The sequence below is a fragment of the Ambystoma mexicanum genome, chromosome 2q, assembly GCF_040938575.1.
Source record: "Ambystoma mexicanum isolate Mex_15411 chromosome 2q, UKY_AmexF1_1, whole genome shotgun sequence".
Lineage (NCBI taxonomy): Eukaryota > Metazoa > Chordata > Amphibia > Caudata > Ambystomatidae > Ambystoma > Ambystoma mexicanum.
The window spans coordinates 240,288,411-240,310,643 of record NC_090924.1 but is presented as its reverse complement, the minus strand read 5'-3'; the positions used below and the strand labels follow the sequence as shown (position 1 = coordinate 240,310,643).

The window sequence follows — 22,233 nt, the reverse complement described above, 5'->3', positions numbered from 1 at the left end:
TTGTCTCTTGCTGCAGGCCCTATGGTATCTAAGGCCACATAGTGTGGCGAGGATTTTTTTCCACCTTCCGTTTAGTACCACCTGTGAGACACATTTGATCATTTATGGATTTCAAAGGAACGCTTGAATAAACTGACAGAATCTTTGCACTCACCTAATATGACCTCCAAGATGCGTTGGAAGAATGATCTAGGTATTGCCATTTCAGGTGAATCTTGGAAGTGCTTGCTAAAATTGAATTTCAAGAACAAGTTACTTCAATATACATTTCAAATGCATTTAATTTTTACACCTCCCTTTAATACACCTCCCTCTAGGTGGCCTGATTCACTCTGGATACCAACAAAGTATGTGCCTGATGTAATATAGGACAACAAGTCTTCCTTTACATTGCCTAGGAAACGTCCCTCTGTTGCAGCTGTTGGGATGCAAATTGGTCAAAAGTGTCAATGATTGCAAGTGTTGATATACACTAAACTTTTTTAATGTGCTCATTGGGAACCCTGGATTTCGATATCTTAATGGACCAGACATTTTGTGTGTATTGCACGCTTCACAGAGAAACTGCTTGTAGCAACAAAGTGGATGAAGCACTCCACCCCCATGGCTACAAGCCAGAGAAGAGTTGTGGAGGGACCTAAACAGCTCTGCTTCTCCCCCAAAAGATTATTGTACCTGTTTCAATTATTACCTGTTGAACCATGCACAACCACAACCCACTGTAAAGAACCCCCAAAAGTTTGATTCTGAAGATGTTTTAAAGGACAGCCAAATGGACACAACCAGCAACTCAACCGGCATGTTCTGTTTTCCCATTATATAATGCGGTTAGATTTTTTGGCATGCTTAGATCACAGTTTTGTAATGTAGCTGCTGGGATATGCAACAATATGTATTACATGCTGTATAACTGAACCCTGTTTTAATACACAATGTGCTGAGACTAATAAGAGTATAAAATGAGAAACAGTGCAAATATCATAGCATATTGTTTGGTATATTTTATTGTCCAAAAGTATACATTTTATAATGACTTTAGATCACTTAAATGCCACTTCTATTATGAAATGTGTGATCATAAACTGCCATTGTTAGACTTAACATTTTTATCAGTCTTAGATACTTTAACATATTAGTGACAAAAATGTTAATGAGTAGTACATTTTTGCATTTACAAAATATTATTTTAATTACAGGTTGTTTTACAACTCCACTCGAAGAAATGTGTTGTTTGCCAAGAACAAGATCGCAGTATAGTCATGCAGCCGTGTCAACATTTTGTATTGTGTAAAAACTGTGCACCAAGCAAACCAGAATGTCCTTACTGCAAGGAAAAGATAATCAGCTGGTGACAACTGTCTGTGGTACGGATTTTCAGCAGCCATCCTAGGAGCAACAAAGATATCATGTAAAGAATCTAAATACAGGATTTAATGTTTAGGTATTGCTATGAAAAATTACTGTTGAATTGATCCCCTGTGATGGGATGGACTGATATATCTTTTGTCATTGTGATCAATTTTAGAAAAGTTTTCTTCTCATATAAAATATGCATTTCATATGTTTTAATATTTCAACCAGTTAATCGCTATAGATGCTTTCAGGGACCATTTCAAATCTAGAAGGCATCAAGATTTAAATATTTACAGTTCAAACATTTAGAATAGCTTTCCACAGCACTTAGTTATAAACTATTTATGAACACTGAAGGTATTTTTTACCATTGTTTGGGAATCCTTTTGCAATCAGTCCAACACTATGTCCACTTTGTTATTTAAAGAAGTTTAATTCTTGTAAATGCACTTTGTTAACTAGGGTTCTTTTTTGTTTAGAGATTATTATGAATTGCTTTAAGCTGCTTTTAGGAATTTTTAAAATAGTAATTAAATGAAGCTTTACATGTGTACTGTGAACTTAAAGTATTTCATGTCAATTTATTACTGTTAAATAATATTAACTATATTAGTAGATTTCATACTCTGAAATTAGTACCTATTAAATGAACTTATATATTCCAGTGAGAAACTGGCCTAGGTTTTTTGAAGTTTCAAATTACATGCAAGCTAATAGTATTTCTAAACATAACCAGTTGAGAAAATGTTTTTCAGAATGCAAATTTAGAGAAACCATTTTAATTCGGGGAAAGGAACAAGTGTTCTTAAGCAGATGTGTGCTTTCCAATTTTTGGAAGAAGTTGGGATTTTTGCACTTGTCATAATGACCGTGTTTATACAATTCCTAGATTATAATATCATGCATTAATATGAACCGTGGAGATTTGAACAAAAATCACATGGCCCCTTTTTACCAAGTGCCTATTCCTTGCAACAACTCAACTTTAAAAGATCTGAATCCTAAATATTACTGTTTAGTAATAGAAGCCCTTCTCCCTACCCCTCTTGTACAGGTATGAACATTTGAATGTGTCTTTATAAAAATGGAAATCCTTACATACCAACCTATGTAAACGGTAATGTCAACCGTCAATACAAATATGACATTTTATAATGTGGTAATGGGCCTTGCACTCTCAATTGGTTTAGACATACAAATGAGACAATGGTGCTTTAAAATAGTGTCTCTAATCTAATTTATGTTTTCTCACATTTCTTAATATCCATTCAGATTTGTATTGCTGCTTAGGGTATTCAAACTCAAGCCAAAACACTATTTAATCTTGGCATATTTATCCAGTCATACATTTAGCAATGTTTCATGAAGCTAAGTCTTGCCCCTTTTCCTGTTGTCCCGTATCAATGACACAAGCATATTTTAGATGACCTGCTACTGTGTTACATAAAGTTTATATTGATGTAATTTAATTTAGCATAAAAAGTTCATTTCTATGCCGAGCAAAGAATTAGGCTTTTTTTGCAGAAACACTTTGAAAATTAAACGTGATTTAGTGCTACATTATTTTGTCTTCAAGCTTCCCTTGAGATTCACAGATTGTAGCCACCACTGAGAAATGCATGTGGTTGATCGCTAAAATTTTACCAGGGTGCAGTGATAATGAGCTTCTCAATGCAAAGTAGAAATTGACAATACATCTGTTATCTATATGAAACCTGAAATTATATATTCTGCGATGATTATCCCCTTACATTTTTTGTAGTTATGTCTGTTTCATAATTTCTATAAAAGACATTAACACATACTGTAGTTTATGGTCCACCTGTTACCTGAAGCAATAACGTCTTATCAGTGCTATGGGGCAGAGTGTTTTATAATCCTTCATGCTTTCAAAGGAAATTACAGCTATAGAATAAAGATTGGATGGTTGCAACGTGCTTTACTTTGCTGCCAATATGAGTGGACTTCTACATTTTGTGTAGTCTTTGCCAAAGACCTTTATTGAATATTTATAGCATTTCTAGCTACAAAGTATAAAGTTATGTGGTAGGAATTTTTAACTGACCAAATGGCAATTAAATGTAGTCAATATTTGTAAATAACATTGTTAAATTATGTTTTGTACAATAGATGGTCTGTGTAAAATGTGAACATTTTTGAAGCAGTTATGCTAAAAAGCTAGCAAGCAGCTATCAATGGCCGTTCTTACATTGCACATTTATGTAAAGTGACTTATGTTGAAAAATGATCATACACTTCAGTCTTGGGTTTGTTGAACGATTAGATGTACAGTCATGTGTTATTGATACATTTGATAGCATTCTGTTAATTTGATGTATTTGATACTAATTATGTAAATGTCCATCAGTAACCGATTAGGGCCCCATTATATGGTCTTCGCTTTTTATACCAGGACTGAGGGAATTATTTTGTATATTGGAAATACTGTATCCTATTCTCCTTATGTAGACCTCTACAAATGTTGATTTTTCCCACATGGCTTTTTTCATTTTTATAGACCAGAACATGTGGATGTAAAGCAAGTTTAGGATTTCGCTCTCTCTCCAAGTATGAGTGCCCTTTAATGAAGTTTAGATTATGTTTTAGAATTAAATTCAACCATAATGTTGCTCTCTGCTTTCCGTTCCCTGGCCTATTTTGAGCAAATGCATGCTAATTGCCTCATATATTCATATTGACTGTGTTCTAACTTGTCATTCAGTATTCACTGCATGTAAGCATCAGATATATTGCCACTGAAATAAAATGTAGGTGCAAGTTAATATACAAAAACTGGATACTCACAATATCCTACAAATGTGTGTACAGAAAATAGCTGTGCCCTATTCTTCCTCAATAGCATATACACACCACCAGAGAAACATTTCCTGCAACCTAATTTTATTTTGCTTTTGGTGTCGAGACAAGTAGCTGAATTAATGGCTCTTGCTAAGAGAAGATGGCATTCCAATTTGTAGGGCAGGAACTAGTTATCTGCTCTAAAGTTGTTTGACATTTGGTAAACCATTAGCATTCTAAAAGGAAGGACAGCATGCAGGAAAGACAAAGTATCTAAAGAACACTTTACCAAAATGAAGGTGATCAGTTTAAGCAATACAGGAAATGCATATGCAACACACATTCTCCCATTTATAAACCTTCAATTGAAATCAGTGCCCTTAACGTTTTCCGTGTATGCTTAAAAGTTGTCATACACCAATAATCAACTGAGTACTAGATTTCAGTGTTATAAACTAGTTGCAGTACAATAGCTCTTTTATGGGAATTCACTGTAAAAGAAATCTGCAATTTTTTTTCTCATCCATTACAGATCTATTTCGGCTCCTGCAATGTTATTACTGCCTCGATGTCCATTGTTAAGTGTGATTATTTATTTAGACTTTTACGAGACCAAGGTTTACTGCATCTTTGGTTTTCACAGCATACAGATGGTCTGTACCCATTATAATGATTTTGTAAGTGGCCTGTTTTTCCTCTATGCCTTCCGTTTTATGTTTATGTTACTACCGTCTGGTTCATTTTTCAAAAGGTAGCTAATTTTTTTGTGTGCCTTCTCCTTGTCAGCTTAGAAGACAAAGGAAACAAATGATAACTGCATCCTTGATTACTACTAAGAATTCTCAATGATACAGGTATACAATTGGAATGCACTGGAAACCTCAAGCTAAAGATTGTAAATGGCCACAGTACATGGGTCAGAATCATTCATACTGTTAAAAATGTTCAAATATTGAGGAAGAAGTTTTATTAGTAAATAGCCATCTCCTTGAGAGTTGCCTGAACTCCGTCAGTGGTGTTTGAGTGCTTGATCATGGTGGTTTTGGAAAGCGCTAATTGTAGAGGGTGTCTGAAATGTGTCCTGACTTTGGCAAAGACAATTGGCTTCCATTTCCGTGGTAACTTCTGTTTTCCTTTTAAAGATGTCCCCTTGTTTGCCATGTTCAACAAGCATCTGGATAATCTTGCTCCTACCTCCTGTGAATCTATTTTACAGGCCCAAGAAGAACATGAAACGCTTCTCTCTGTCAAGTCGAGTTTTATTAGGAGGCAATACTAATATACTCAGAGACCACCCATGCGCCTGTCCTATTTAAAATAAAGGTTGGTAGCTAAAAAACTAGATCCCAACAGCCTAAAGTTGAGCAATGATGGCATGAAAATTGAACATATAAAGCTGTCCCTCAATCACTCTGTGGTTGGAAGCGCAAGGACACCGTTCATTCTTTCTTCAGCTAAAGGGAGAGCTCATCTTGGAAGATTGAATAAACTATATGTTGTGGGAAAGAGTCATGCTCTTAATTTGCATTGCATTCCATTGCCTATTGTCCTCATATTGTCAAATTGAAATAGGAGTTTCATTTTCCCCTAATGCTGCAAGAAGAGCAGTTTTTCATGGAAGCAAAGACAGCACAGTGGAGGTAGAATATCCAGGACAGGAAGGATGATAAGGATATTCAGTATATGAACGAGGATTCCAGAGGTTGGCATGACCGCTTTTCTACAACACATAGTTGTCCTTTGTAAACTTGAACGTGCATACGGCTCATTGGTACCCAAAAGTAGGTCGTCCACAAATGGTGGCCATGTGGGCGCCACAGTCAAGGTTTCTGCCTTGAAGGAAGGTAATAGATTGTCTTGATAGCTGCATAATCTTTCAGACTGGTTAGTTTATTTTTACTAAGACTCTTCCTGTTATAAATGGGTGGCTCACCTTGAGGATGGATATGTTAATGCCCTGTGCACCCCAGAAGAACAGATGCCATGCATCTGCTTACTGAAACTCAACTGTGTTGTGTGTGATCAAGGAAGAAAATACATTGTACTCTACTCCCATTCAAGAATGCCTTGTCCATGCAGTCATTGTTGTAAACTCACCAAGTGTCCCTTTTTTCCATCTGGCAAAGGAAGGAATATGTTCAGACGCCCTTAATGAGTAGAAAAACCTGGGCATTTAAGTCAAAATTGAAAGCCCTACTGTGGAAGACATAATCAGTCCTGAATTTGCCAGCATGAATTCTATTTTAAAGAAGGGTTATTTCAAATCTCCTTTCTACTTTTAATGTTTCTACTAAAAGCCAGATTAGATTGTGAGTTATCCATAAACCCAATCTTACTTGGTGTTTCTGATTTCGGGAGCTTTAGTGTGTCATGGTTTCGTCCTTTCAAGGGTACTACTTGCAATTAATTCTGAAATGAAGATGGTGATTTTTTCTTTTCCCTCTCGATAAACATCTTAAGTATTTATCCCACCTTGGCAACATTGCCATCAATTAGTCCATAAAGCTAGAACAAAATGGCTTTCAGAGCTTGTAGGAAGTCTGTGCACCTAAAATGTCTGTTAAAAACCACAACGCCATATCTATAAACTCGGGTACATCGTACCAGCAGTTATGTATTTGACACCATTGACTTTCCCTCATCCTTCTAAAAAACTTTATTTGAAGCTCTGCTGAGAAAATTTCACCACTGTTTCCCTATAGTTGTGAAGCTCTTGACACAGCTCAAGATCTCGATTAGATCAATCCCTATCATAGCACTATAAAAACATCCTGAAGTGTCATTTGGCTATTGTTCCTTTTTTGGATTCTCTTAACCTATCCCTGAACTCTGATTGTGTCCCCTTCTTTTCCCGCTCCACTTGAAAAACTTTAAACCATGAAGATCAAGGATATTGCTGCCCCATCTCTAACTTGCTTTATCTCATTTTGCTAAAAAAGGCAGTTATGCCAAAACCGCCAGCCTTTGTTGAGGTCCCCCTCACTAAACTGACTAATTCACTGCCTTTGTCCCTTTTTCTTCTGTGTATTAGCCTCTGACGTTTGAGGGCACCGGGACCGCTCAGGTCTTTGCACCGTCTGCTTTTTAAAAAAATCTGTTTTACCATTATCTGTACTTATCAGTTCCTTTTACAATTCGAAATATTACGCCCAACATCTTTCTCAACCTGTCTTTTTGGAAATTGACATGTGCGGTTTTGCAAGAACTTCATTTATTTTTATGTGAGCTAATCTGTGCCATTCCACGACATGTGTGCAGTCTAGCTATCTTTTCCTTTGAAGCCCAGATAACTGCTGTAATGTAAGTTTGCTGGTACCATCTCAAGACTCTGAGACAGATTCCCCTTAACATACCTGCTATTTCTTCAAAAGGTGACAAGTGAGTATGATGTTGAGGCCAATGGCCTCTACTTGGTATACCATGGTGTGCCTGGCACAAGATTCAACTGATCCCATTAGCAGCCAGCCTTCTGAATCTGCCTAAAAGGTTATAGATTCCATCTCTGCTCAGACTGTATTTTTTATCAACGAGCTAGAATCTGTGATTTGTTTGACATTCTGAGCCAAAATCCTAAACTGGAGATTTTGGTGGTAGCAGCGTAGCCCACCTGTTGAACAACCGTTCCATTTGACATGAAACCAAAAAGGATCATTTTGAAACCATCCAAACCTTGTTTTTTAAATTTGCTAATTGCTGTGTATTTTTTGCACCTTGCCGTCACGCGGTAGTGCCAAGAATCCATTTGCCAAGGCGAGTATTGCTCTGAACAAATCTCTAACATTGCATCACTTTACTTTAGTATCCAAACTTTATCAAGCGCTTCATGTCCACCAGTGTGCCAATTTCATTACTCTCTCGTAAAACGTTTACATTTAGCAATGTGTATCTCCAGCCTGGAAAGAAAGCTTAGCAAGTTAGATGAACAGTAGAGGGGCTTCACATTTTTTACCTTGTGTGGCTAATGCCACGCAGCATCACAAACCAATGGCTGCGTTCCTGGGTAAGACTAAAGAGAATGCAAACACCAAGAAGACAGACTGTGCGTGCAAAGGTGTGAGGTCTAATTCTCTTTTGCCAGATCACCATCTGCTGTGTTCATCAGACGTTGTGCTTTTGTTGAATTCTATGAGGCTACCGTATTGGATGTTTGTACGCATCGTCCCTTTGCACTAGTTTGTGTGCTGTACACATCATGGGCAATGTCTGCCTGAGCAGTCATACAGAACATGGGATTTCACTGTGTACATTTTGCCTAGGCTGAAACATCTGTTGATTTTAAGGCATAGTAGTTTTTGAAGAGGTGGAACTATGGCTTTTGAATGAAGGAGAGAAAGAAACAATTTCAGATTCTGCAAAGAGTATATCTTTAGGAGTCTGCTACAAATAAATGTCTGAAATCTCGCAACCTCCTCTTTGCTGGAGATAGTGCACATCCTTCTCGCACTCAGTCACTCTTTCTCAGTTGTTTCTCTGACGGAATTGTAAAAAAAAAAAAGAAACCAGCTACTGTGGACAGTTGGAGATTTAGTCCTCCCGAGTTTGTGAATGTACGCTACTAGATTATTTTTGTATTGCTCTTCATGTTTTGTAAAGTTGTGACTAGATGTATATGTTATGTTTTGCTATTGGTCTTCAGTATTGTCCCCTAGAATGAAGCCGTTTGCCTTTGCTGTTGACCACAGGATTTTTTCCTGTGTTGTTCCTCCTGTTCATATGGGCTAAATTGCTCAGTACATCCTCTTGTTTTATGATTAATGTGCCCATTTTAAAACAGAGACGTGCTCAAACAATCCCTTAGAATGTGTAAGTATTCATTAAATTGTCGAGATATGTGCCAATTATATGGAATAAATCACGCTTCTGAAAGAAAAAAGTAGTGGTTATTGGAAGATCCTCTTCTGACATTTCATCTGATTTTGGGAACATACATAGTGAAAGAAGTGATGTTTTCGTGGAGTATTTGAAGCTAAAATGTAGGCCTTTCTTTGTGAAAATGGCCTAACGCACGGGATTTGGCTTGTGTTTTGATGTCAATGTGAAATCCATTAAGGGCATATTGTGTTATGTCAATAACAACAAATGGTTTTTTACAGTGCGAATTTGATAAAATATTTGTCTTTTTCCTTTCACATTATCCTCAAAATGCTCAGGTTTCCCTGGGAGATGAGTGTCTGGTATCTTTCTCTTGTGGCTCAGTGCTTAAGTGACGAATACTGCAGCAATGCAGCGTTGAAACTTTTTTTAAAAAAAAGTATTCTGTGAGGCATGTAATACATGTGTGTTGGGCCTTTTCACCCTTCGGCCTCTCACAGAGTCTTGTCTTTGTTTTAATCTATTTCTTTTGTTTCAATATATTTCTTATTTTTTGAAAAATTGAGGGTATACCTTTCTTCCGCTAATGACCTCTCCCTCACCTTTATAAATCTGTTACTGTTTATTTTATTCCTTCTTTTTTATCCCCTACTCCACTTGGCTACTTTGCTGTTTATTATTTCAATGAGTACATTTTATTTTTAATTTCAAGATCCTTATTTTTTTAATCATTTATTTTTAAAGTTCAGTGGTTTTCTATTTAACTTAATCCGTGCATTTTTCCGTGCGATTGTCTTTTATTGAAATGGCTTTCATTGAAGTAGATGAGGGAACATTTCTGTTTAACAAAAGGAAACTGGTTCATGTTAAAATTTACGGGAGCATTATCGAACCACAATAAAAACCATGTATACCCATCCAGGTTGTTGATAGCAGATCTGCATGCTTTTCAGATGGCAGTTTGCTAGAATAACAGATTTCCCTACAAGACGAAATAGTCAGAAATGTCAATGACGCTTCATATACAGCCCATAGTCAAACAGAAATCATGCCCCCATCCCCCAATACTAAGGGGAATTGTAGGTCTTTGAAGGGTGGCTTTAAAGCCAGTTGACAAGTGAAGCCATGCATAGTCTAAAAGTTACTTATGAAAATGCTTTGTGATACTCGCATCAACATGCAACTTCTAACAGATCAATGTGTTCCTGTTTGCGAGTCTTTAAAATGTGAAAAGATCAATTCATGTAAGATCTGGCTCGATCTTAGACAGGAATTGACAAAACATATATTTCTCTGTTGTAGTTGTGTTGTAGTTGTGGAATGCTTTTCTAAACCAAATTGCTGCACTAGAACACTGGCTATCTTTATTGTAAATGCCAAGGAAATAGCGTCAGAGGAGCAGGAAGGGCCCCTTTTCAAAGATCCAAGACGAAATTTAGAGCCACACAGGATGCCTTCTATTTTTTTTAAATGCCCCACCTGGATGTGGTGTGTTTTCTGAAAAACACTGCAGCACTGAGTTTCTTCAAATGGACAGCATTGCATGCTGGTTTTTAAATGAAGCTGGCCACCGAGCCTGTCGTTAAATTAATGACTTCTCGGCAAGCGCAACTCGTTTGACATTTTGAAGGCAGCTCCTGCTCTTAGAGACAGAGCAGTCGGCAAATGTTCGTCTGCACTTAAGATCTTAAAACCCACTACTGTTTTTTTTGGAGATCACCAGTGAATATTACTAACGTACTGTACTGCATTCATTTGTTTACATGTCAGATGAGCTATACATTTTAACTGCTCAATGAATCAATGCAGGTGGGACTGCCCCATGTGAGGTCAATTAAGGTGATCATTTAAGGGCTATCACATTAAGTAGGCACCATTTGCCCTCAACCCAGCACACAGTGGTGTGCTTACAACACACTTTGAGATAGCCAGAACATGTTACTTGTGTTTAGAATTTGTATAAGTATTTCCAGCCACCATCCTCTAGGACACCTTGAACATGGCACTGCCCAATATGTACAGCAAGTGACTATGTGACATTTTGCATGTCATCCTTTCACATCTCTGAACTGGCAGCAACTAGTGAGGCTGTATGCCTCGCTACTTTCAGCAAGAGATGGGCAAGACATCCATACGCAGCCCTGCATCATGGAGCATGCATGCACTCCATACTATGTGCTTCTGTTTCCAATGCACTACCTCGAGAAGGACATGCACAGAATGAAATGCGTGGTATGAGGTACATAGTCCAGCCAGTGCACATTGTCTTTCAATTAGAAAGAGATTTAACTGTGTTTTTTGAATGGTGTGATAGTATCCTGCTGTGCGGCCATTTCAGGGTGCAGCAATTCACTTCCAAGTGTTTGCTGATTCCACGTGATCGGTTGTTCGGTGGTCAGCTATTGCAAACACAAGGCTTCAACTTAACTCTGCTTAGCTTTTTGCTACCAACCTGCCAGGTCTATAAAGCTAGGTGACACTAATCGTCTCCTTTGCCTGCAGCCTTCCGCTTGCTTGCTTGTTCCCATAGAAAGGTAACCCTTTCTCATTTGACGTTGATCGCTTTGTTCCTTTGACTGCAATGTCAGCAGGCCTTTTTCCTAAAAGGAAAATATTTTAGTGCTCTGAGTGTGACGCCTTCGAATCATGGACATATTTCCTTTTGAATTAAATGTGACACCAGGGTGTATGGCCTTGATGGTAATATCCGCTCTAGTAGGCTATCCCTGTTGTTACAAGCACTCTAAACCACATTAAAAGTTCTGGCTTTGCTGGGTCCTTTCGCTTGGGCTCTTGGTCTTTAGCATTGGTGTGGTCTGCTATGGCAGGCTTTAAATCTATTCTAATACATTATTCCCAATGCTCTTTGATTTAGAGTTCACCCAAACAGAAGGTGGTTATCATTTAATTGGCTATAATCGTGGATGGCGACACTGCCAGATCACGATTCTGTTGGATATATTGATGGCTTTGGATACCACGAATCATGCTTTACGCAATTGGGGCGTCACTTCAGGTTTGGTGCTTTTCAGCCCAGATAGCTGCATGTGTAAATTACAGTTACACCATGCGATAATCTAAGAGGCTATCTCAGATTAAAATAATATGGTATGTATGGTGGTAATGAATGCATGTTTATTGTAATACTGCATGCAGTATTTAAGTAATTCTGTGCACATTATTTATATTATTTTTTAAACCAATTTCCATACTTATTTTGAGAATGGAAATGGATTGTGTACACTAGCAGAGCCTACCACTACTGTAAACATCTCCAGAGTTCAAAAGGGTCATTATTGACCCTTTAGTGCATAACATTGCAACAGTGGACATCTGAGTCCCTCACATCCAATCAGACAGATTTATTATGCAGAAAAGATGAGCAATTGTGCTTCCCTTTCCATAGGCGGAACAATTCAGGGGACCTGCTACACATTTTACCTCCACCTCCTGGGTGGAAGAAATTGGAGTTGCTTTCTGGTGGCATTTCACCTAATAATTGTGAGGTATTTATGTCACGGGAATCCCTGATGATACCACCTGCAGTAAATATTGCCAACCCCATAGTTTGGTGGGTGGTAAAGCAGGCAGTATTTGCAATTACCGTCACTTGTATTTAAGGCCTTGGGACTTTGTAGTACTGTGATCGGTGGGGTTCTTTCATTGCGTGGTGGACTTATCACATTTTGTCTTCCATTCAATTTCCATTGACTTGTGGAGTTCCCAAAGGGTCTTTCTGGTCTCCAAATCTTTTTAATCTATGTGTCTCTTATGCCATACTAATTAACTAATTTGCATTCTATTTTGCATAACTATGCACCTGACAATCACATTTAGTTGCTTATGTGGTGGGAGAGGGTGCTGTCATAAGGAAAGTTCTGAGGTTGTTTTTGAGTTGATAATTATGGTAAGACCAGAGTACTTGGTTAAGGTTTTCAGTTTGGTTTCTGGACCTTCCATGTGCTGCCTCCTTGCTGAAGATCTGTGTAAATGCCACTTCATCTTTCTCCTTGTCACATCTAGTCTATGCTAACAGACTTCTTTGTGTGACCAACTATTTGTATAGGAGAGCACCACAACAGGACCAATATCCAACTCCAATGCTAATACATGCTAATAGATTAAACACCTTTTGTAGACGCTATGTTTGTTGCATTGGTGATAGTCCAATGGGTTGTTGGTTGTTCCTAGAATGGGAAAAAAAATAAAGCTACACGTTTTTAATGGTCACACTTCTCCGCACCTACAGGCCAAAGGATTATATATTATAAGCATGTTAATCACTAACATAATCTTCAAAGAATTAGATACATTATTGCTTGCAGAATACCTCATCTCATTAGGATGGATTAAAGTAGGAGCTTTTATAGTTTCAGCAGCATTTTGGGAAGAACTACAGAAGGGGTTGGTAATGCCCTCCGCCAATAATATCTAACCGATTGTATTCAATAGTTTTGGTCTTAAATGTACCTTTTTTTAATTTTGCAGCATCATGTAACTACCAAATTCTCACTAGAGAAGAAAGCTTGAACTTTTCAAGAGTAAGTTGGCAATTGGTTGATTTTAGACAACAGTGTTGCCCTGTCGAGGCTTGGAGGGGATGAACTTTCCCTAGAGTTGAGGCTATGGTTAGTGATTAAAGCAATGTAAGTATAGCAAGCTCTTAAATGTTGCATTTCATTAGTTGTGCATTTTCAAGTCCTGTTGAGCTGTAACAAAAATTGTAAAATACTTAAACCCTATGTTCTGAAATTTAAACTGGTGTTTTTTTAAAGCCTCACTTGTGGCTAGTAAGCTTTTAAAGTGGATCCGTTTTTACCCAAGCCCCTTACATGTGCTACTATCCCAGTTTTGTGTTGTCAGTATAGTTTAGCTCCCTGAGAAATGGTGTTTTAACATCCCGACAGCACATTGTAACCAGCATTTGGCTGCATTTTACTGCTGCATTTTTTGGTTTGCATAGCTATGCTACCACAATAGGGAACAACACAATGAGAGAAGTGTATTTCGTCTCCAATGTGTTTTAGTTAAGCATTCGAAATTGGAGGAGGTTTTTATCACCTTCTCATGCTTGACACATCGCCTGCTGAATCACTCAGCACATTATCCAGCTTACTATTTGGGTTTTGGGATAATCTGCTCAATGAAAAAAATAAGTAAAATTCTCCAAAGAGTTTGCAATGAAACTTGTTTGTAAATAAGGTGCAGTACTTTATAAATTGCAAATACAAAAGGACTCGTCTCGACTACTCTTTGACGGGATGAAGCATCTGACAGTCCAAAAGGCTCCTAAATTGTTAATGATTCTTGAATCTATAAGTAAAAACGAAGTAATCATGGGCTGGAAGCTTAACTTTGCACCCAGTCTTTTTTTCACATTTAAAATAAGGATGTTCTCACATGTACAGCCATCTGACAATGGCAGCTGTGTCTTTTCTCAACCATTGAGTTATTTTTAATGAACTACTGAAATTGCGAACTACCTGATCCACGCTCGTAACCATCTGCGACATTGGGGCAATGTGGGTAAATTAAGGACTGGTTCCTTTGTTTGGCCAAGGAAGCTTGCACATGGTTTCTCAAACACCTAGAAACAAACGTTTTCAAAATGGTTGTATTTTAAAGTTGGGAGAAAATATTTGTGACAGTAATACGTACCTCGCAAGAGCGTTTCTACGATTAATTTCTCTCACCAATTGCTCACATCCTGAGGGTGGACACAATATTATTTCAAGTTGAAGAAGCAGCATAACATATTGTATTTATAGAACATGTTACTTTTAGTCCGAATGAAGTGTACATGATTTTACTGTAGGTATTGCAAAGGCTATCAATAAACGAAAGTGTTGAAGAGGTATAATATACCTAAATTAAGTCTTGTTGGTAAATTATGTTCATATATTGTGTTAACAACTCTGGGATTTCACATTAAGAAAGCAAAGTAGTTCGATGCTAAATGTACTTTTGTGGTCTTTCATAGTGAATCTAGACAAGAGGTTACACATTATTCTTTTAATTGAATATTGCACTCAGCATATATGCTAGCACTACAAAATATAATAGAATCATACTGTATGGTTGTAAAGGGACACGATCATCAACAAATGTAAAAGGTGTCTATTATGTGTATAGGAAAAAAGCACTGAAGTCAGTTTATTCTTTTTGATGTTTTTCAAATATGTGAATTTACACACACCTTTGTTTAGTGTGGTTCTGCCTGTGACTGAAGACAAATTGACCAAATACATGTTCACATCAGAGTTCTAACACAACACATTTCCCATGTGGTCGCCATTAAATTCTTGTCATTGTTAGCCTGGGAAGTACACATATGGTTACCGTTTCTCAGGGTTGTCACAGCTAAGAGCTGTACATTATTGAATGTTGGATAGTTTAATGATGGATCTCGAGCAGCATATTCACGTGTTGAAAATTAATTGTGAACAATATTAAAACATATCGTTTTATCTATTGCCATCAAGACATAACTTGTAAACTATTTAGTGTTCAAATAGTTGTAATCTTATTGTTACAGTATATGTGTGCAACTGGTCAGGATAAGATTCAAAACCAATATTATGGAATTTTCACATGTATTAATTTATGGAAAATGATATGGATCTCCGTGTTTAGAAAAAAATGGTGTTTGGAATGAAATCCTTATTACGAAGTGTATTATTTATAATATGTAATGAGTTACTTGTAGTGAATTGTTTAAAATTGTTAACACTTGTTAAAACATTTTTACAATATAGCATTTATGCAATCGTTTACAGAATTCATGGAATTATTTTTAATATCAACATTGGAATTAAAATAATTTTTGATCTTTATTTTGCTTTTCTGAGTCTGATGTGTAACATACTGTGATGTGTTAAATGTCAGAATATGCTAAATAAAATGTACACTGAGAAGAGACATTTTCTCATTAACAATGCATATTTGGCATCTGGCTATTTTACATTTAATAGTATCTGATTTTGATTTGAATGCTATTAGCAATCTTGCTCATTGTTTAAAAATGTTTAACGTTTACTTTTATCTATTAGTACCTGGCAAGTGGGGGGTGGAAGAGGTCGCACCCCTCCAACCAATGAGCAGGCTCGGAACGGGGGAATTACCACATGGTAATTCACCTGCTCCGAGCCTCCTCGAGGCTAGAGGCTGCCATCTTCCCCCACCGGGGAATCAAGTTAGTGCTCTGCTTCCATCCACAGATTTCCTGTGCTCCCCTCCCCCCCACTTACCTGCTTGTTTGCTCCTCTTCGGGAGTGGACGCGCTGTGAACAAGGGACTACATTCACCCCTGTTTGGCAGCTATTTTTTAAACTTTTTGTTCGGTTGCAAAACGCTTGAGCGTTTCGCAACAGAAAAAAGGGCTTTTAGTACCCCAGTCTTACGGGCTAGGGTGCTAATAGCAATAAGCCCCTTGCAGGGGGCATTACCACTTCAGGTAATGCCCCGGGGCCTTCGTTAAGGCATGTGCTACGCTCTGGCCTGTAACTATGAGCCCCAGAGCATTACCTGAAGTACTAATGCCCCCCCCCCTGCTCGGGGCTAATTGCTTAAGTAATGTCCTGGATTCTGAAATGTGTTGATTTATCCCAGTAGCAGAATAACTCTAATGCCAATAGCTACCCTTTTTATTGGCAGTGTCACCCAGAATGAAAATACAGAGCTGCTTCATTCATAACTGGCAGTTATTGTTCAGATTCCAGGTTACTATTATAGTACAATGTATGGATCCCGAGGAAATATTACACAATAAAATAATCCCACTCTGCCCCCAATCTCTCACTTCCTCCTTGCCCAGCACCCTTTTGTTTCTTCGACAGAATAACCCAGTTCATGGAAAACAACAAGCCAGCAGGCCTACACCACGGGCAGGCACATACTGCACTCACAGGCACCCTTGCACAAAGAGTATGCCCCCTACAGGTATTAGAAGTACTAGCAACCACTTGATATATAGCATTGATCCCATCAGTCAGTATGGAATGATGTCGGGGAGTTTTCGTATAGTGACCACATTTACATACTCCACCTTGGGCACCATTAGGCAGCTTAGGTGATCATAACTCTGATTGGGTAGCATAGATTTGGCTCCCTTAGGCAGCCTATGCATATGATAATGAACGCCTTCAGACAGGAGTGGGTATGGCCTCATTTGACAATGAAGTTAATGATTCTTTTCAATGTGTGTTATAGTAACATTGGGCAATTCTGGTGGTAATGGCCTCCATTAGGCAGGGACAATATTAATGTCCGTCATCTGCGCTATACACAGTGCTTGAAATGGGGAAAAAAAGAAGTGCAGGTGCTCAGCAGTCTAGTTTGAAATGGGCAGTGACTCAGCCCTGGCAGGGTCCAAATCGTGTCAGGCCTACCCACTCACTTCTATTAATTTCACTCTGTGTCCCTCAATATTTGTGTAGTTATCCATTTGATTCACTTTCTATATGTGCTTCACTCTTTCTACCTGACTTCATGTTTTGCTTTGCACAACCCTCTCAGTGCCTCTTTCTATTTGTCTATCTCAAGCCTCCCCCTCCCCGCCATTGCAAATACACTGTTTGCACAGCACCGGATGTGTATACTTGGCATTGCGCAAAAAGCATTACAAATTACAGAGCAATGATGCATAATGGCAGCATTGGATCATGACAGGTAACGCTGATAGTCACTCGTTAAAGTAGTGAAAGATGATGAAGTTGATCTCGGTAGGGAATACTGTTGGATGTAATAGGATACAGCTCACTGAAAGCGGCATGAGACAGGTTTATACAGCATAGCCATAAAACACTTAAAACAATTAGATTCATTGTATCACTCTAATAATGGTTTGAAATCTGCATTTCTTCGGCATGTGAGTAATCCCCATCCCCACCCAAAATACCTCCTCATGGGAACTCTTTGAGCTCGCTTTAATCAAGTCTTGACATCAAATTTTGCACTCGAAGAGCGTGTCAGTGTTTTTTCAAAGCAGTCTTCTGAGGATGAATGACTTAATTGCCATTATAACTCACTATGACTCAGTAAAAAGGTCTTCACCAGGTTGGTGTTCAGCCACTCGATTTATGAGCACTGCATGTCGTGCACTGAAGTCCTGTTATATACACGCCAAAACTGTTGGCTTTGCCAGTGCTTGTTTTTAAGTATTAGGCATTTGCCTGGCACTGCTATTAGATGGGCAGCTATTTGTACCATTTTTGCAGCTGCTAATATCAATGGGTAGAAATACTGCAGCTGTGCCTGGCAAGTGCCTTTCCCATGTCTACACAAAAGCCCAAACTGTTTGCCATTGCCAATGCTTGTGTTAACTAGTGTAGGTGACATGACAGTTTGCCTGCAGGGCGGGGCTAAAAGGTGTCTGGATGGGATGGGGCTACAAGGGGATGGGGGGAACGAGCATAGCTTATCACAGCAATGTCGGCAGGAGCTCTAGCGCTCCGTTTAATATAATGCTTTAATTTTGCCCACGCTGTATATTTGAGTAATGTTACTCAACTTCAGTTTCGAAAAAAGACCCATTAGTCAATGATTAGAAAAATTAGAAGTGCCTGCCAATTTAAAGCAATGCCTATAGGTATGGCAGAGTTGTGTGATATAAGGCCTAATGATGCCCCCTAACAGGTTAAGTTAATGTAGGGCTTTTGTTTAAAACAGCTACTCGGTGTCCTGCTTAGCTGTTTTAAACAATGAAGGGGTGTGTGTTACAAGTGGCGCATTTACAATAAGGCTGGCTAGATCGCAGCTTAGAGCGGCAAGTTCCAATGGAGTAGCACATTTTTGGTTTTTGTGAACAAAATTGTCAAAACCAATGTTACAGAAGAGGGGAATGGGATTCTGTACTGAGGATATCTGGCTGGGATAGCAACCATCAATGCCATGGAATGAAATGGCCAACGCACTAACATTTATTTTTTCAAACTCCTCTGCTGTACTACCCAATGAGCAGCTCCCTAACAAGATTTGCTCCAATCAGCAGCTTTATAAGAAGCTAGTCGGCCGGCTTTCCGTTTCCCAGCTGCATAATGGTTTGCCTTGTTGGGATATTTTGCCTACCAATGGGCGTTTTTGGGCTACTTTCAGTGGCAATCTGTTTTTTTTGTTGTTATTCCTCCCACAGGCTGCCTTTCACCCACCCTCCCTAATCCCACTCTCTCTACCCCCACCCACCCTACTCCCACTCTCTTCACCCACCCACCCTACTCCAACTTAATGAATGACTTGTTCTCCTCCCAAGACTTGGAACTGCTTGCCATCACAGAAACTGCTCCATCAGACCTCTGATGCAGCCCTGTCTTTAGCAATACCGATGGCTTTGGCTGTCCTCAGAAGCGACAGGCCTGACTCTAGAGGCGATTTGTCACACTCTTTTTAAAGACTCCCCTCCAAATAAGACCTTCCAACATTTCTATGGAGGGTAATCGTGAGTTTCTCTCAGTTAAGCTCTCATCCTCCCCCACAGACTCCATTACTATCCATGTTATTTATCACCTACCTGGTCCATCCGCCTCCTCAGAAGAGGACCTCCTCCATACTATGGGAGATGACATTAAGCCTACCTCGAGAACCATACTACTATGGGATCTTAAACTAGGTCTCAGACCCTTCGGACCCTAACACCACCACAATGGCTAACACACTCTCAGCCATTGGCTTCAAGCACTGCTTAACAGCCCCTACTCACAACAAAGACAGGACCCTGGATTGGGTAGCTGGCCTGAATAGTCAGATGACCAGCTCCTTCAACTTCCCCTCCATTGGTCAGATCATCATATCTTGACCTTTATTTCCCCCCCCCACAAAACTGCCTTCTGCTCCACCGGTCTTGCCTCCCACATGGTCTTGCAGCGCCTGGAAGGTGACTAAAGATACTATCTCTCCTCTTCTCACACCACTCCTACCTAAGCACCTAGACTCGGCAGACATGATTGAACTTGCAGATATATACCGGAATACACGGACTAAGGCAGTGAACACAGTAGCCCCACAAGCTCCCAGTAGGGCCAAACTGTCAGGACACATCAACTCCTGGTTCACCCCTGAGCTTCTGGCCCTACATACCAAAAAACATCTGGCAGAAGCCACCTGGAAAAAGGCCCCAGGCCATCATCGCAGCTAAATCTGCTGCCTACAACACTAGAATCACGAATGGGAGTTCAAACTCCCAAGACATTTTCCGAATACTCAGAGTTGCAAACGCCATCTGCCTTCCCCATCGCCCCGACCACCATCAAGAAAGATGGGATGTGGTTCTCGAACATTCAGAATGCCATGCGGATGAAAATAAACTCCTTGGAACAGAAAATATCCATGAAACAAGCGTCTATGAAAACAACTGCTATATTCCTCGCCCCCTCTTACTACTATTCCGCACACCCCGACATTTCACTTTGGAGAAGTCGCGGCAGTAGAAATGTCCAATATACTTAGAAACATAAAGCCGTCAAGCTGTAAAGGGGATATCTGCCCAGCGACCATCATCAAAGACTGCTCAGAAGCTCTAATACCGTTCATTACGAGATTCATCAATGCCTCCTTCACATCAAACCTGGTCCGTGCTAGCCTAAAAGAATCCTAGGTCCTCCCATTACTAAACAAAACCCACATTAAACCCATCAGCACCCAATAACTATCGTCCTATTACTACTGTCCCTTTCCTACTGAAGATCCTTGATAGGGCGGCCTACAACTAAATACAAAACTTCCTGGAGACCAACCACATCCTGGGAAAGCGCCAATCAGGCTTCCGGCCAGGACATGGCACAGAATCAGCACTGTTACATTTGAAAAACCAGCTTTACAATTTCAGAGACGAGGGAATGCTGGCACTTCTCGATCTTGGACGCCTTTGACCTGGTGGACCATAAAACTCTGTCTCCACCTGACGGCGGCTGCCAACTTCTCCCAGGAAGCTGTGACGTGAGTTGCCTCATTTCTTGAAGGAAGATCCATAAAAGTTTTCTCTGAAACCTCTAGTGCCGCAAGGATCATGTGTCTCTCCCACCCTCTATAACATATTTACCAAACACCTCTTCGACCTCCTGGACACCATCAGCATACCCTACACTAACTGCTGATGACATGCAAATCCTCCTCCCCTCGTCCGGCCCCTATGACAATGACTACTTCACTATCAACAAAATCTCCACAATGCAGGCCTGTATGGCCATGAACCATGAACCATTTATGCCTTAACAAAAAGACAGAGATCTTGCTGGTGGGATCACCAGCAATGCTGAAGAAGCTAAACTCCCATTCTCCAGCATGGGGTCTGGCATGGATTCACATGCTCATGAATATTCCCTGTCGTCAGGCTGGGAATCCTCGGTATAGAAAAAATCAGTATCAGTTTCGTTTCTGATCTGTCTTTCTCAGTAGTAACCAATCACTGGTCTCTGGGTCATACTGCCCCCAGCCAATGACTGCCCTCTCCCTAAGCCCCGCCCCTGGCAGCCATCCTCAGATTTTTACCGCACGTTCAAGTGTTGGGAGTCCTCGTGCTGTAGCTCTCGTGCTTTTGCTGCGTTTTCACGCTTTTTCAGGGGATTTTTTCTCATTTTTCGGTTAAATAGAGCCTCAAGCTCCACCATTTCTACATCTGATCAATGGGGATCCGTTTCGGAGTTTTCTACGCCCCTCAAGGGTGAAGATTTTGTCAAGTTACGCTTTTGGAGGATTCCAGTAGTTCCGAGGCCTACCCCGGACCTGGCCCAGGAGAAAGGAAGCTCGACGCCCCGGAAGCTGTTCAGGACCTGCCCTGGATGCCAGCTTCCGAATGTTTTCAAGGAGGACGAGCATTCGTTATGCCCCTACTGTCTCCATGAGGACAAGACGCACACGGAGAAGGACTGTGCGTTTTGTTGGAACATGTCGGAGCGACCATGAAGGATCGCCACCTCCATCTCGCCAACTGGCTGGAAGGGAAGAGCCCATCAAGCGAGAAGAAGAAAAAGAAGTCCGAGCGGTCTTCTAAGTCCTGTGAGGGCGCCCCGGCGACAGGGGCCCAACAAAAGGCCAAGCACCGCGAGTCCGTGGGCACCGGGAGCCCCGAACGGTCGGGCTCCTTGGCTGCCAGGCAGGGCACATCCTCCCCAGCGCCATCAACCACGAGCCAACGCTCTGGCTTGGGTAAGAGGAAGTCCGAGAACCCGGCGAAGCTTCTGGAGAGGCCCCGGTCGATCTCGAAGATTCCGGCAGAGGGGGAGCGAGGCTCGGACCCTCCCCCCAAGGTGAAGGCCCCAGGCGTACAAAAGGTGACGA

The 22,233-nt window shown here is 40.1% G+C and overlaps 1 protein-coding gene across 1 annotated transcript in view; it reads left to right on the top strand.

The window, feature by feature from the left end:
* UNKL (unk like zinc finger) overlaps window positions 1-15,797 on the top strand; it is a 1,575,372-nt gene extending 1,559,575 nt beyond the window's left edge. The window contains exon 14 of the mRNA XM_069647206.1: window positions 1,197-15,797. Coding sequence (XP_069503307.1) covers window positions 1,197-1,352 — 156 coding nt within the window. The 3' untranslated portion in view covers window positions 1,353-15,797. The remainder of the gene's footprint in view (window positions 1-1,196) is intronic.
* Window positions 15,798-22,233: the final 6,436 nt, after the last annotated feature.